The sequence below is a fragment of the Scyliorhinus canicula genome, chromosome 4, assembly GCF_902713615.1.
Source record: "Scyliorhinus canicula chromosome 4, sScyCan1.1, whole genome shotgun sequence".
In the NCBI taxonomy this organism is placed as follows: domain Eukaryota; kingdom Metazoa; phylum Chordata; class Chondrichthyes; order Carcharhiniformes; family Scyliorhinidae; genus Scyliorhinus; species Scyliorhinus canicula.
The window spans coordinates 51715517-51730435 of record NC_052149.1 but is presented as its reverse complement, the minus strand read 5'-3'; the positions used below and the strand labels follow the sequence as shown (position 1 = coordinate 51730435).

The 14919-nt window shown below is 47.7% G+C and overlaps 1 protein-coding gene across 1 annotated transcript in view; it reads left to right on the top strand.

The window, feature by feature from the left end:
* Positions 1–241: 241 nt before the first annotated feature.
* Positions 242–14919, top strand: part of gpx7 (glutathione peroxidase 7) — a 47678-nt gene continuing 33000 nt past the window's right edge. Inside the window, exon 1 of the mRNA XM_038794243.1 lies at positions 242–526. Within this exon, the coding sequence (XP_038650171.1) occupies positions 395–526 (132 nt within the window). The 5' untranslated portion in view covers positions 242–394. The remainder of the gene's footprint in view (positions 527–14919) is intronic.

Sequence of the window (14919 nt, the reverse complement as noted above, 5' to 3'; positions counted from 1 at the left end):
GGGGAATTGGAGCCTAGTGTGCGCTCCTCTTTCCACTTTCTTGCCCAAACTGAAAGTCAACATTTTCCCCAAGTATTTTTTTCTTAAACAAAAACGTCGGGGGGGAGGGGTCATCTGGAGTTTACTCCGAATCCACGAAATTCCATTCCATTTGTCCGATATTAATCATAAAATCCACGAAACAAGAACAAGTAATTAATTGAAAAGTTTTGGGTGTTGTTTACGACTGTTTTGCAGCACTGGCCCACCTGACTGGTGCTCACTGTCCCGCGGATAGGGGCTGTGGAAGGATCTCGGAGCGAGAGCAGTTAAAGTAATGCAGTAATCGGCTGAGAAAGAGCCGAGCAGAGTGGCCTCTCTCCCCAGACTGGGTTTCCCTCTGCCGTTCATCGCCATGTCCCTGACGGCCAGCGTGCTGCTGCTCTTCCTCGTCTTGCCGAGCGAGGAGAAAACCAAAGATTTTTACTCCTTTCAGGCAGTCAACATTAGGGGGAAACTTATTTCACTGGAGAAGTACAGAGGATCGGTAAGTTTGACAACTCCTCCCCGTTACTAACCGGGCACGGTCACGGGGGCTGTGCAAACTCACCTCTGCATGAAGGTCTTACTCATCTTCTAAAACACACACCGATGAATTTGGAACATATTCACTAGTGACCTTCATCTAAACCAGTCCGTTCTCCTTTAATCGATAACTCAAAAAGGGAAGCATGGAGGCTGCTCCAAGCACGACTGTATACGTGGCATCATCTATAAAGCATTTTAACTGTTCTCTCTGAACGCCTTTGCTGAACTGCTGTAGGTTTACCAGCACGCTGCAAAGCTATAAAAACACAACTCAAAGCAAGCGAGCTGGATATTCATTCATTTGCTATTTAAGCTAGCATCCAAACAATCCGTCCCATTCCATGTGCTACGACCCTCACCCGCAAAGCTAGCTGCTGATGTGTGGACCCACATTACAACACCAGATTCTCGGAAATATAAACAGAAAATGCTGGAATTGTTTTGCAGGTCTGGCAACGGCGTCGAAGGAAGCAGAGTTAACTTTCAGCTCTGTTGACAGTTCATTACAACTTTTATCCCTACACCAACTCTTTGATGCACCAACCATTTAGTTCCACTCTGCTGCTCAACCATGTCTACATTTTCCAATGTCACGATTCAATCTGCTTTTCACCAGCCTTTTAGATAGTGCATTCCAGATGAGAACAACTTTGCTGTGTAAAAGATTTTCTGATGTCACATATTTCTTTTACCAACCAATTTCTATAGAATCTCTACAGTGAAGAAAGAAGGAGGCTATTTGGCCCATTGAGTTTGCATGGACCCTCTGAAAGTACTCTACCTAGGCCCACACCACCCCCGTAACTCACCTAACCTTCATGGGCACTAAGGGGCAATTTATCATGGCCAATCCTGTTAACCTGCATATCTTTGGGCTGTGGGAGGAGCACCCAGGGGAAACTCACGCAGACAATGGGATGAAGTACAAACTCCACACAGTCACCCAAAGCTGAAATTGAACCCAGGTCCCGGTGCTGTGAGGCGGCAGTGCTAACTCCAGTGCCATCGCACCGCCCCAAATAATCTGTCCTCTGTTGTCCAACCCTTCTGCCATGTGCTTGTAATAATAATAATCTTTATTGTGACAAGCAGGCTTACATTAACAGTACAATTAAGTTACTGAAAAGTCCCTCGTCGGCACATTCCGGCGCCTGTTCGGGTACACCGAGCGAGAATTCAGAATATCCAATTCACCTAACAGCACGTCTTTCGTGACTTGTGGGAGGAAACAGTAGCACCCGGAGGAAACCCACGCAGACACAGGGAGAACATGCAGACTCCACACAGACAGTGACTCAAGCTGGGAATCGAACCTGGGACCCTGGAGCTGTGAAGCAACAGTGCTGCCCACTGCTTGTTAGGTGAATTGGCAATCTAATTCTGCCCCTGTGTACCAAACAGGCGCTGGACTGTGGTGACTAGAAGATTTTCACAGTAACTTCATGCAGTGTTACTGTAAGCCTACTTGTTACTATAATTAAGATTATTACAAAGTCCCGAAGAACTGAGGCAGGCCTTCTAACCAGTCCCCTTGTCACTGGTATGCCCTTGCGGCTGCCTATGGGGTTGGCAGGCCAAACTCTATCCCACACCTTCTGCACACCCACCCCCTGGAGTAGAAATCATGGCCTAGATTCTCCGCAACACTGACGGCAAAATCGTTGAAGTGTCGGAGAATCCAGTTTCCTGTTTGAAATCAGGACCGGCACCAGTTTGCCGATTCTCTCCCCCCCCCCCCCCCCCCCCCCCCCCCAAAAGTGGGGAATACGCAGCGCAGAGTATCCACCACCTGAGGCTATTGCCAGAGGCCTGGCCTGCTATTTTCCGCCCCCAATTGGCCGAATTCCCAACAGCATATTTCTAATCTGATCCTGCTGTTCGGGATACTCGCGAGGCGGCTGCTGACTCAGCCCACGGCCGCCACAGTCGGGGGTGGGCCGACCGGAGGGCAGGGGGGAGGGAACCTCGGTCGGGACTGGGAATTTATGCGGGCGGTCCGGGTTGGGCGCGCGGCTGATCGGGGCAGTATTTCCGCGGTTTGAGTCTGCCATGGTACATGATGCGGCCGCTGGAGGCTGCCGTGTGCGCTTGCGCGGCCTCTGACCCAGAATCATAGCATTTACAGTGCAGAAGGAGGCCATTTGGTCCATCGAGTCAGCACTCGCATTTTTAGGCTGTGTGAGGAAACCAAAGTGCAGGGGGCCGTATCGGCAGCAGGAACTGCAAGCTCCACGACAGATGCCTGCCAGCCCCCTGCAAGGCTGTGAATCTGTAGTCTTTTTATACCAGTTTTTCTGGTGTAAAAGGCCACAGTTTTCACGACGGTGTGGAGACATAGTCCCTGAAATGGAGAATCCAGCCCCACATCTTTCAAGGTACTTTGTACTTAATCAGGAATTTCCCAATGTGGCACAATGTTTGCCAGACTGGAAGGCTGTAGTTCCATAAAACTATTGTGAAAGCCTGGGCCTTCAAACTAGCTATCGATGTTGTGACCAGCCCACCCCCACGTACACACACGTATGGCAAATTAAAGGCCCATTCTTCCACCATGTCTAGTTCTGCCTGTGTGCTATTTTTCACAAAATGATACCTTTGCATCTTTGTATCAGTATTTCCCAGATAGATTTCCCTGATCTTTTCATCCAGATCATTGATCAAAATGATTGAAAAACAGCTGCCCTAACACCAATTTCTATTAGAATCCAGTAATGACCACTGCTCATGCGGAACTGCTATCATTAATCACAACATTCTGTGAGAATGCAACCAGTTCCTTTTCTTTAAAAAAAATTTTTTTTTTTGGTGTTTCAAGTAACAGTTTCAGAGTAGAAAAGAAAAAGAGTTATATTTCTCATGTAGAGTATTATACAACTACCAAAATGAAAACTGTACATAGGTCAGAACAACCAGCTTTGAGCCTCTTGCTGCCACCATAGCTGTGCCTGGGGCTCTGATGGGCCCCAAAATATCTATATTTTTACATACACGTTTGATTTTTACACAGGTTTGTCTGGGACCTCTGCTGCTTGGCGGTAGGGGTTAACCCCAGTTTTTCCCTTCTGTGTCTTGGTATGGTTGGGATTCCACCCACCCCTTGCTCGTCTGCAATCTTCTTTCCGCTGGTGGTGGGGAGGGCGGTGGAGGTCCCACTCCGCCCTTAGTCTTCAAGTTTTTGAGGGACGCTCTTCTCTCTCTCTCTCCCCCTGCCCTGCACCCCCCCCCCCCCCCCCCCCCAAACCACGAAGACCACGACAGATGAGCATGGCTTCATCTCGACCCCCACCACCTGGACATAGCCTCAAAGAAGGCCATCCAGAAATTCCTGAGTCTGGGGGCGGGGCCAGAACATGAACCTCTCACATTTGTCCTCCACCTATGGGAAATATAAGCTCATGCCTGCTTTGGTAAGGTGTGCTCTGTGCACCACCTTGAGCTGCATCAGGCTTAGCCCGGCGCAGGAGGAGATGGAGTTGACTTTGTGCACTACCTCGATCCAGAGTCCTACCCCTATCTCCATGCCCATTTCCACCCCCCACTTTTGTCCTGTCTCATCTAGTGGAGTTCTGAACTTTTCTATGAGTCTCCTGTAAATGTCGCCACATTTGTTGCCCCCTAACCAGTCCAGCCCTACCATCATGTCCAGGGGGAACATTTTCATCTCCTTGTGGAGGAAGTTACACAGCTGCAAATATCTAAGCTCATTCCCTTTCGGGAGTTGGAACTTCTCTGTGAGTTCCCCTGGAGCCACCAGTCTGTAGCCCACGTAAATGATTAATTTGTCAACCTTAATGAAGAAGGATTTGTGGATGAAGATCAGGAACGATCTGAAGATGAAGAGGAACCTACGCAGTACGTTTATTTTGATTGTCTATACCCTTCCCGCTAGCGAAAGAGGGAGTGAGTCCCATCTTTGCAGGTCCCTCTTCATCTCCTCCATCAGACTGGAGAGGTTCCATTTGTGGAGCCTCTTCCAGGTGTGGGCTACTTGGATCCCCAGGTACCTGAACTTAGTTTGGATTACTTTGAACGGTGGTTCCTCCAGCTCCACTCCCCCCTCTCGGGGATTTACTGAGAAGGTTTTGCTATTTCCCAGGTTGAGTTTGTAACCTGGGAAGGCAGCAAATTCCCTGAGGAGTCCAGTTATCACCCCCATGCTGGCTAGGGGGTTCAACATATAAAGGAGCAGGTCATTTGCGCAGAATGAGACTCCATGCTCTCTGCTCCCTCTCCGAATGCCCGTCCATCAATCCGCCAATCTAAGGACGATGGCCAGCGGCTCAATTGCCAGTGCGAACATGCGTTGGATAGTGGGCACCCCTGCCTCATTCCCCTGTGCAGTATTCAGAGCTGCTGCCATTTGTCTGTACGCCAGCCATAGGAGCGTTGGAGAGGAGTTTCATCCACGCGGTGAATACTGTTCCAAACCCAAACCGTTCCAAGCATCTCCATGAGGTACCTCCACTCTACTTGATCAAAAGCTTTCTTTGCGTCCAGGGAGACAATCACCTCTGGTGTTCTCTCCCCGGTTGGGGTCATTATTACGTGCAGTAGAAGTTTGATGTTCACTGTTAGTTATCTTCCCTTTTTCTGAATGGAGGGTTGTTACTAATGGTGTTCGACAGTGATCGGTGCTGGGGCCACTGTTGTTTGTAGTGTACATAAACGATTTAGAGGAAATGTAACCAGTGTGATTAGTAACTTCGCCGATGACAGCAAGGTTGGTGGAGTGGTAGATAGTGTTGAGGATTGTCAGAAGATACAGCAGGACATAGATAGAATCATAGAATTTACAGTGCAGAAGGAGGCCATTTGGCCCATCAAGTCTGCACCAGCCCTTGGAAAGAGCATCTCACTTAACCCCACACTTCCAACCTATCCCCATAAACCCAGTAACCCCACCTAACCTATTTGGACATTAAGGGCAATTTAGCACAGCTAATCCACCTAACCTGCACATCTTTGGACTGTGGGAGGAAACCGGAGCACCCGGAGGAAACCCATGCATACACGGAGAGAACATGCAGACTTCCCACAGACAGTGACCCAAACCGGGATTCGAACCTGGGACCCTGGAGCTGTGAAGCAACTGTGCTAACCACTATGGTACCGTGCTGCCGTCCACTCTGCTACCGTGCTGCCCTTGGGTTGGAGCCTTGGGGAGAGAAATGGCAAATGGAGATTAATCCAGACAAATGTGAGATAATGCATTTTGGTCGATCTAACATAGAGAGAAAATATACCGTAAATGGCAAAACTCTTAGAAATATAGAAAGTCAGAGAGATCTGGGCGTGCATGCCCACAGATCTTTGAAGGTGGCAACGCATGTGGACAAGGTAGTCAAGAAAGCATACGGAATAATTGCCTTCATTGGGCGGGACATCGAGTATAAAAACTGACAAGTCATGCGACAGTTGTATAGGCCGCACTTGGAATATTGCACACAATTCTGGTCGGCACACTACCAGAAGGGTGTGGAGGCTTTGGAGAGGGTGCAGAGGAGGTTTACCAGGATGTTGCCTGGTCTGGAGGATGTTAGTTGTGTGGCCAGGCTTAATAGACTCAGTCTGTTTTCATTAGAAAGACAGAGGTTGAGGGGTGACCTGATCGAGGTCTACAAGATTATGAGGGGCATGGATAGAGCGGAATGTGAGAAGCAAAGGTGGGTTGTGTCGTGGGACTTCCGCAAGTCAATGGAAGAGGCCTGGCTCCCATTTGTTTGGTGTTGGAGAAGACCAATGATATGGTAAAAGCACATGGCACTGCGATGCAAGGCATGGAGGTGACTCTCGAGGCGTAACAACCAGATTGCCTCTCTGGAAGCGCAGATGTCTCTGATGGCTGATGTGAATAAAGCACTGACGGCCAAAGTGAATGATTTGGATAATTGGTACAGGAGGCAAAATATTCACGCTGTGGGGTTGCCAGAGGGGATGGAAGGCCCAACTCCAACAGAATATTTTGCAGAGATGATAGGGGAGGGTGGATTCACCTCCCCTCCAGAACTGGATCGAGCCCACTGGACACTCCGACAGAAGCCTTGTCCTAACAAACCACCTTGTGCAGTAATTGTGAAGTTTCACAGCTTCCAAGCAAAAGAACAGATCCTGAAAGAATATAGCGACTATAAATGGGAAGATCACGCCATCATGCCTTCACCAACATGGGGAGAAGGGCTTTTAGCCCACCAGCTGAAACGACAGGCAGCTCCCCAGGATATTGTGCAGCTGAGGGACTCAAGTAACAGTTTGGTTTCTGCCCCGCCTTAGGTCAATGAGGCTTTTGAAACATTTTAATCGGGATCTTTATAGATTGGAACCCAGAGTGGAGAGTTCACCACAATGGATTTTTTTGGATGGTTATCCATTCCAGTGGTGGAGAGGGAGAGGGGGGAAGAGTTGGAATCCCCGTTGAACCCTAAGGAAATTATGAAATGAGTTGGGGGTAGATGCAGATGGGCAAAACTCCTGGCCCTGATGAGTTTTATAAAAAGTTTGCAGGACAATTGATCCCTCTAATCTTAGGTATGTTTAATGACTCCTTGTCCCAGGGTTCATTGCCCATTACACTTGCGCAGGCCTCTAGTTCCTTGATCCTTAAGAAGGACAAGGACCCTACGCAATGTGGGTCGTATCGATCTGTTTCGCTTTTGAATGCAGATGCTTAAGATACTTGCAAAAGTGGTGGCACGGTGGCTGGAGTCCTGTCTCCCAGAGGTGATCTCGGAAGACCAGACATGCTTCATCAAGGATCGGCAATTGTTGGCCAATATACATCGGCTATGAAATATCGCCCTTTCCTCCTCTCCAGTACCCAAACCAGAGGGGATTGTTTCCCTGGTGCTGAAAAAGCGATTGATATTTTTGGGGAAATATTTGTATTGAAATTTTAACAATTTTTTTACAAAGTTTACACAAAACCAAACATAAACACATAAAAAAAAGTAATACAACCCCGCCCCACAACAATATAAACTAACCTCTGCCCCCAACAGCTAACAGTGACCAACTCTTTGAAGTACATTATAAACAGCCACCACCTGTGGTCCAACTCTTCCACTGACACTCTGACGGTACTTGACCCTTAAAGTGCAAAAGCCTCCATCAGATCACCCAGCCAGGGCGCTTGGCGGTGTAAACCTTCGGCCCATGAGTTTCCGCCTCCTTGCCAAAAGCGAGGCAAAGGGCGGAGGGTCTGCCTCTGCCCCCTACTGGAACTCCATTCCATCAGAAACCTCAAAAATCACAACCAGTGGGCACGGCCCCAACCCCATATTCAGGATGGCCGATATGGTATCAAAAAAAGGACCTCCAGAAGCCCACGAGCTCTGAGCACGACCAGAACATGTGTGCAACGTGTGCCGGCCCCCGCGAACAACGGCCGGACCTATCCTCCACCCCACTGAAAACAAACGGCTCATTCTAGCCTTCGTGAGGTGTGCTCGAAACTCCTCCAATCCCTCCTTCTTCCACTCCCTAAACCTCAAATCCAGCCTAGCAGGCTTGAATAATTATTTTGCACAAACGGGAGCTAGCCTTGAGGCAGCCTTCAAATTGAATTCTTAACGGAGCTGCCTCCAAATTTTTAACGTGGCTACTACCACTGGTTAATTGTGTGTTTCTTTGGCGCCAACGGGAACGGAGCCATTACCAATGACCCCAGGTTCCCCCCCCTCACAGACTCTGCCTCCATCCAGGCCCACAGCTCCTCTGAGTCCCCGCACCACTCCAACACCTTTTCAGCATTAGCCGCCCAGTAATAATATGGAAAGTTAGGCAAGGCAAAGCTCCCCGCTTGCCACTTCCTCTGCAGCACCACCCTTCTGATCCTTGGGCTCTTACCAGCCCAAATAAACCCAGTCACCAGCTTGTCAATCTCTCTGGAAAAACACCTTGAGCAGGAATACCGGGAGGCACTGGAATAGAAATAAAAATAAAGATACTCATCTTAACCGATTGTACTCAGCCTGCCAGGGATAATAGGAGAGATTTGTACAGTTCAACCTCTGGAGTTCCCCCCCAGCCCCTTGCTGTCTGGAGCCCAGATACTGAAAACTGTTTCCTGCTAACAGGAACCCCCTAAGCCTCCCTCTCCGCCCCAATGCCCCAACACAAAGTCCTCCCTCTTTCCTACATTTAACATAGAGCTAGAAAAGACCCCAAAATACTGCAAGATCCCCATAATGTTTTGCATTGATGCCTCTGGATTACTAAATATGGCAAATCGTCAGCATACAGCAATATCCTGTGCTCCACCCCTCCTCTAATTATCCCCTCCCAAGTTTTCAAAGTCCTCAGCATGTGGCTCTATTGCCAATGAAAGTAACAAAGGGGACATCGGACATCCCTGTCTGGTACCACGGTATAGCAGAAAGGGCTTAGAAGTCACTTTGTTAGTGCACACATGGCAAATGGGGCTGCATACAACAGCCCGGTCCAAACGTGCTACGAAGCCCGGTCCAGACCCAAATTTCCCTAGTACAGTATCGTGGACAGGTAGTCCCACTCTACCCAAATGAACTCTTCTCCACATTTAGCAAAACAGTGATCTCTGGAACCAAATTCTCCAGAGGAGTAAGAACCACATTCAGCAATCGTCGCACGTTTGCTGTCAACGTCCGCCCCTTTACAAATCTCGTATTTTCCCACCACCTCCAGGTGACAAGGCTCCAGTCTTAACACTAACACCCTAGCGAGGAGCTTTGCGTCCATGTATAACAGGGAGATTGAACCGCAGACCCCCAGTCTGTGGGGTCTTTCTCCTTCTTCAGGAGCAGAGAAACCACGCCTGCCCTAGTGGCTGTGCCATGGCATCTCTCTCAAAGGAATCCCAGAACATCCCCAACACCAGGGCTCGAAGGCAGAACAGCTCCAAGGCATGGCCTGCTCCTCTTGCTCCATGTGGCAGGCTGGCGACAGTTCCAGTCCCCGGGGCCAGCATGTGTGCAGAAAGTGTCTCCAGTTACAGCTCCTGAAAGCTCAGGTTTCAGAGCTGGAGCGGCGGCTGGAGACACTGTGGAGCATCCGCGAGTCGGAGAGCATCGTGGATAGCACTTATCGAGAGGTGGTCACACCGCAGGCTCAGACTCCGCAGGCAGGAAGGGAATGAGTGTCCACCAGACAGAGCAAGAGAGCGAGACAGGTAGTGCAGGAGTCTCCTGTGACCATTCCCCTGCAGAACAGATATATTGCTTTGGATACTGTTGAGGGGAATGGCCTCTCAGGGGAAAATAGCAACAGCCAAATTCGTGGCACCTCGGTTGGTTCTGCTGCAGAGGGGAGGGGTGATAAGTGTGACAGTGCAATAGTTATAGGGGATTCAATTGTAAGGGGAATAGACAGGCGTTTCTGTGGCCATAAACGAGACTCCAGGGTGGTATGTTGCCTCCCTAGTGCTAGGGTCAAGGATGTCTCGGAGTGGGTACTGGACATTCTGGAGGGGGAGGGTGAACAGCCAGTGGTTGTGGTACACATCGGTACAAACAACCTAGGTAAAAAAAGGGATGAGGTTCTAAAAGCAGAATACAGGGAGCTAGGAAGGAGGTTAAGAAATCAGACCTCAAAGGTAGTGATCTCAGGATTACTACCGGTGCCAAATGCTAGTCAGAGTAGAAATGACAGGATATATAGGATGAAAACGTGGCTGAAGGGATGGTGTCAGGGGGAGGGCTTCAGATTCCTGGGGCATTGGAACCAGTTCTGGGGGAGATGGGACCTGTACAAACTGGATGGGTTACACCTGGGTAGGACTGGAACTGATGTCTTAGGGCGGCTATTTGCTAGAGCGGTCGGGGAGTGTTTAAACTAATGTGGCAGGGAGATGGGAACCGATGCAGGAAGTCGGAAGGTAGTAAAACAGGGACAGAAACAAAAGGCAGTAAGGGGGAAAGTGTAAGGCAGAGACGCCATCATCAAAAATCAAAAGGGCAACAGTACAAGGTACAGTGACTGAGGGGAGCTCAGTGAATAGGCCCAGTAATACTAAAAGGAATAAAACTGGAAGTAAAAACAGAAATGGAAAGCGATGCGGCAGGTTGTTACATGAAGATATGGGTTCAACAACAAGGAAAATTAGGAGAAACGTTAAGAGGAAAAATAACTTAGGAGAGGTTACTGATCAAGGTGTTAAGATTCAAAACCGAGGTATAAAAGCCAACATAAGTCTACTTTACCTGAATGCTCATAGTATTCAGAATAAGGTAAATGAGTTGATGGGGCAAATCATCATGAATGACTATGATTTAGTGGCCATTACTGAAACATGGTTAAAGGATGGTCACGACTGGGAGTTAAATATCCAAGGGTAGTAAACTATTCAGAAGGACAGAGTGGATGGTAAAGGAGGTGGTGTAGCTCTGTTATTTAAGGATGACATCCAGGGAATAGTAAGGGATGACATCGGTGCTATGGAGGATAAGGTTGAATCCATTTGGGTGGAAATCAGGAATAGTAAGGCGAAATAGTCATTGATAGGAGTAGTCTACAGGCCACCAAATAGTAACATTATGGTAGGACAGGCAGTAAACAAAGAAATAACTGATGCGTGCAGAAATGGTACAGCAGTTATCATGGGGGATTTTAATCTACATGTCGATTGGTTTAACCAGGTCGGTCAGTCATCCTTGAGGAGGAGTTTATAGAATGTATCCGCAATAGTTTCCTAGAACAGTATGTAATGGAACCTACGAGGGAACAAGCGGTCCTAGATCTGGTCCTGTGTAATGAGACAGGATTGATTAATGATCTCATAGTTAGGGATCCTCTCGGAAGGAGCGATCATAATATGATGGAATTTAAAATACAGATGGAAGGTGAGAAGATAAAATCGAACACCAGGGGGCTGGTTTAGCACAGGGCTAAAGAGCTGGTTTTAAAAGCAGACCAAGGCAGGCCAGCAGCACGGTTCAATTCCCGTACCAGCCTCCCCGAACAGGCGCCGGAATGTGGCGACTAAGGGCTTTTCACAGTAACTTCATTTGAAGCCTACTTGTGACAATAAGCGATTTTCAATAGTATTTTGTGCTTAAACAAAGGAGATTACAATGGGATGAGAGAAGAGCTAGCTAAGGTAGACTGGGAGCAAAGACTTTGTGGTGGAACAGTTGAGGAACAGTGGAGAACCTTCCAAGCGATTTTTCACAGTGCTCAGCAAAGATTTATACCAACAAAAAGGAAGGACGGCAGAAAGAGGGAAAATCGACCGTGGATATCTAAGGAAATAAGGGAGAGTATCAAATTGAAGGAAAAAGCATACAAAGTGGCAAAGATTAGTGGGAGACGAGAGGACTGGGAAATCTTTGGCAGGCAACAGAAAGCTACTAAGAAAGCTATAAAGAAGAGTAAGATAGAGTATGAGAGTAAACTTGCTCAGAATATAAAAACAGATAGTAAAAGTTTCTACAAATATATAAAACTAAAAAGAGTGGCTAAGGTAAATATTGGTCCTTTAGAGGATGAGAAGGAAGATTTAATAATGGGAGATGAAGAAATGGCTGAGGAACTGAACATGTTTTTTGGGTCAGTCTTCACAGTGGAAGACACAAATAACATGCCAGTGACTGCTGGACATGAGGCTATGACGGGTGAGAACCTTGAGATGATTGTTATCACTAAGGAAGTAATGATGGGCAAGTAATGGGGCTAAAGGTAGACAAGTCTCCTGGCCCTGATGGAATGCATCCCAGAGTGCTAAAAAAGATGGCTAGGGAAATTGCAAATGCACTAGTGATAATTTACCAAAATTCACTCGACTCTGGGGTGGTCCCAGTGACACCACTGTTTAAAAAAGGAGGTAGGCAGAAAGCGGGTAATTATAGGCCAGTTAGCTTAACTTCGCTAGTAGGGAAGATGCCGGAATCTATCATCAAGGAAGAAATTGCGAGGCATCTGGATGGAAATTGTCCCATTGGGCAGACGCAGCATGGGTTCATAAAGGGCAGGTCGTGCTTAACTAATTTAGTGGAATTTTTTGAGGACATTACCAGTGCAGTAGATAATGGGGAGCCAATGGGTGTGGTATATCTGGATTTCCAGAAAGCTTTTGACAAGGTGCCACACAATAGATTGCTGTATCAGATAAAGATGCATGGCATTAAGGGTAAAGTAATAGCATGGATAGAGGATTGGTTAATTAATAGAAAGCAGAGTGGGGATTAATGGGTGTTTCTCTGGTTGGCAACCAATAGCTCGTGGTGTCCCTCAGGGATCCGTGTTGGGCCCACAATTGTTCACAATTCACATAGATGATTTGGAGTTGGGGACCAAATGCAATGTGTCCAAGTTTGCAGACGACACTAAGATGAGTGGTAAAACAAAAAGTGCAGAGGATACTGGAAGCCTGCAGAGGGATTTGGATAGGTTAAGTGAATGGGCTAGGGTCTGGCAGATGGAATACAATGTTGACAAATGTGAGATTATCCATTTTGGTAGGAATAATAGCAAAAGGGATTATTATTTAAATGATAAAATATTAAAGCATGCTGCTATGCAGAGAGACCTGGCTGTGCTAGTGCATGAGTCACAAAAGGTTGATTTACAGGTGATTAAGAAGGCAAATGGAGTTTTGTCCTTCATTGCTAGAGGAATGGAGTTTAAGACTAGAGAGGTTATGCTGCAATTGTATACGGTGTTAGTAAGGCCACACCTGGAGTATTGTGTTCAGTATTTGTCTCCTTACCTGAGAAAGGATGTACTGGCGCTGGAGGGTGTGCAGAGGAGATTCACTAGGTTAATCCCAGAGCTGAAGGGGTTGGATTACGAGGAGAGGTTGAGTAGACTGGGACTGTACTCGCTGGAATTTAGAAGGATGCGGAGGGATCTTACAGAAACATATAAAATTATGAAGGGAATAGATAGAATAGATGCGGGCAGGTTGTTTCCACTGGCGGGTGAAAGTAAAACTAGGGGGCATAGCCTCAAAATAAGGGGAAGTAGATTTAGGACTGAGTTTAGGAGGAACTTCTTCACCCAAAGGGTTGTGAATCTATGGAATTCCTTGCCCAGTGAAGCAGTTGAGGCTACTTCATTAAATGTTTTTAAGATAAAGATCGATGGTTTTTTGAAGAATAAAGTGATTAAGGGTTATGGTGTTCGGGCCGGAAAGTGGAGCTGAGTCCACAAACGATCAGCCATGATCTCATTGAATGGCGGAACAGGCTCGAGGGGCCAGGTGGCCTACTCCTGCTCCTAGTTCTTATGTTCAGAGGGCCCAGCTAATCTGATTTTTTGAAAAGATTCCACCAGGAACCCGTCGATCATGTTGACTTCCCCGGCTGCATCAATTTCAGCGCCTCCTTGACTTCCTCCAACCCCAACGGTTTGTCTAGTTCCTCCTACACCTCCTCCCCCACTTTGGGAAACTCCAACTCACCCAGAAGGTCCACCAAACCCTCTCATGCCGAGGTGGTTTGGACTTGTATAACTCCTCTTAGAGGGGTCTAAATGCCCCTTTCACCTTGTCCTGAGCCGAAACCAGATCCCCATCCCGCACACTAATCTGGACAATCTCCCTCTCAGCCTCCCGTTTCTCAGTTCATATGCAAGGAGCTGAGTTGACTTTTCTCCATACTCAAATTGTCCCTTTAGCTGACCTCAACTGATGCATCACCCATCCGTGGAGATCAAATAATAATAATCTTTATTAGTGTCACAAGTAGGCTTACATTAACACTGAAAATCCACTAGTCGCCACATTACGGCGCCTGTTCAGCTACACTGAGGCAGAATTCAGAATGTTCAATTCATCTAAAAAAGCACGTCTTTTGGGGACGTGTGGGAGGAAACCAGAGCACCCGGAGTAAACCCACACAGACACAGGGAGAATGTGCAGACTCCGCTTAGACAGTGACCCAAGCTAGGAATTGGACCTGGGTCCCTGGTGCTGTGAAGCAACCATGGTAACCACTGTGCTACCGTGCTGCCCATCGAATTGCATTTGCTGTTTTTTCCTATCCGCTAGTAATTCTGGGGATGGACTGCTCACATGTCTGCGATCTACCTCTATGATATCATCTACTAGTTTTTCTCGGTTCCTCTTCATCTCCGCATCAACATGTGCCTTAAAAGTTACAATTTCTCCTCTGATTACTACCTTCAGAGCTTCCCATGGTATCGAGGGCGACACCTCCCCATTATCTGTGTTAAAGATATAATCCTGGACATCACTAAAGATCCTTACACAACCCCAGATCGCTAGCAACCCGGCATCCAGCCATCCCTTACAAAATCCCCGGCCTACTTCCAACTCCAGGCCCACCTGATGTGGGGCATGATCAGAAATGCCCACTACTGAGTACTCCGATTTCTTTACCCCTGCCAACAGCGTCCGACTCATGGCAAAGTAGTCAATCCTGC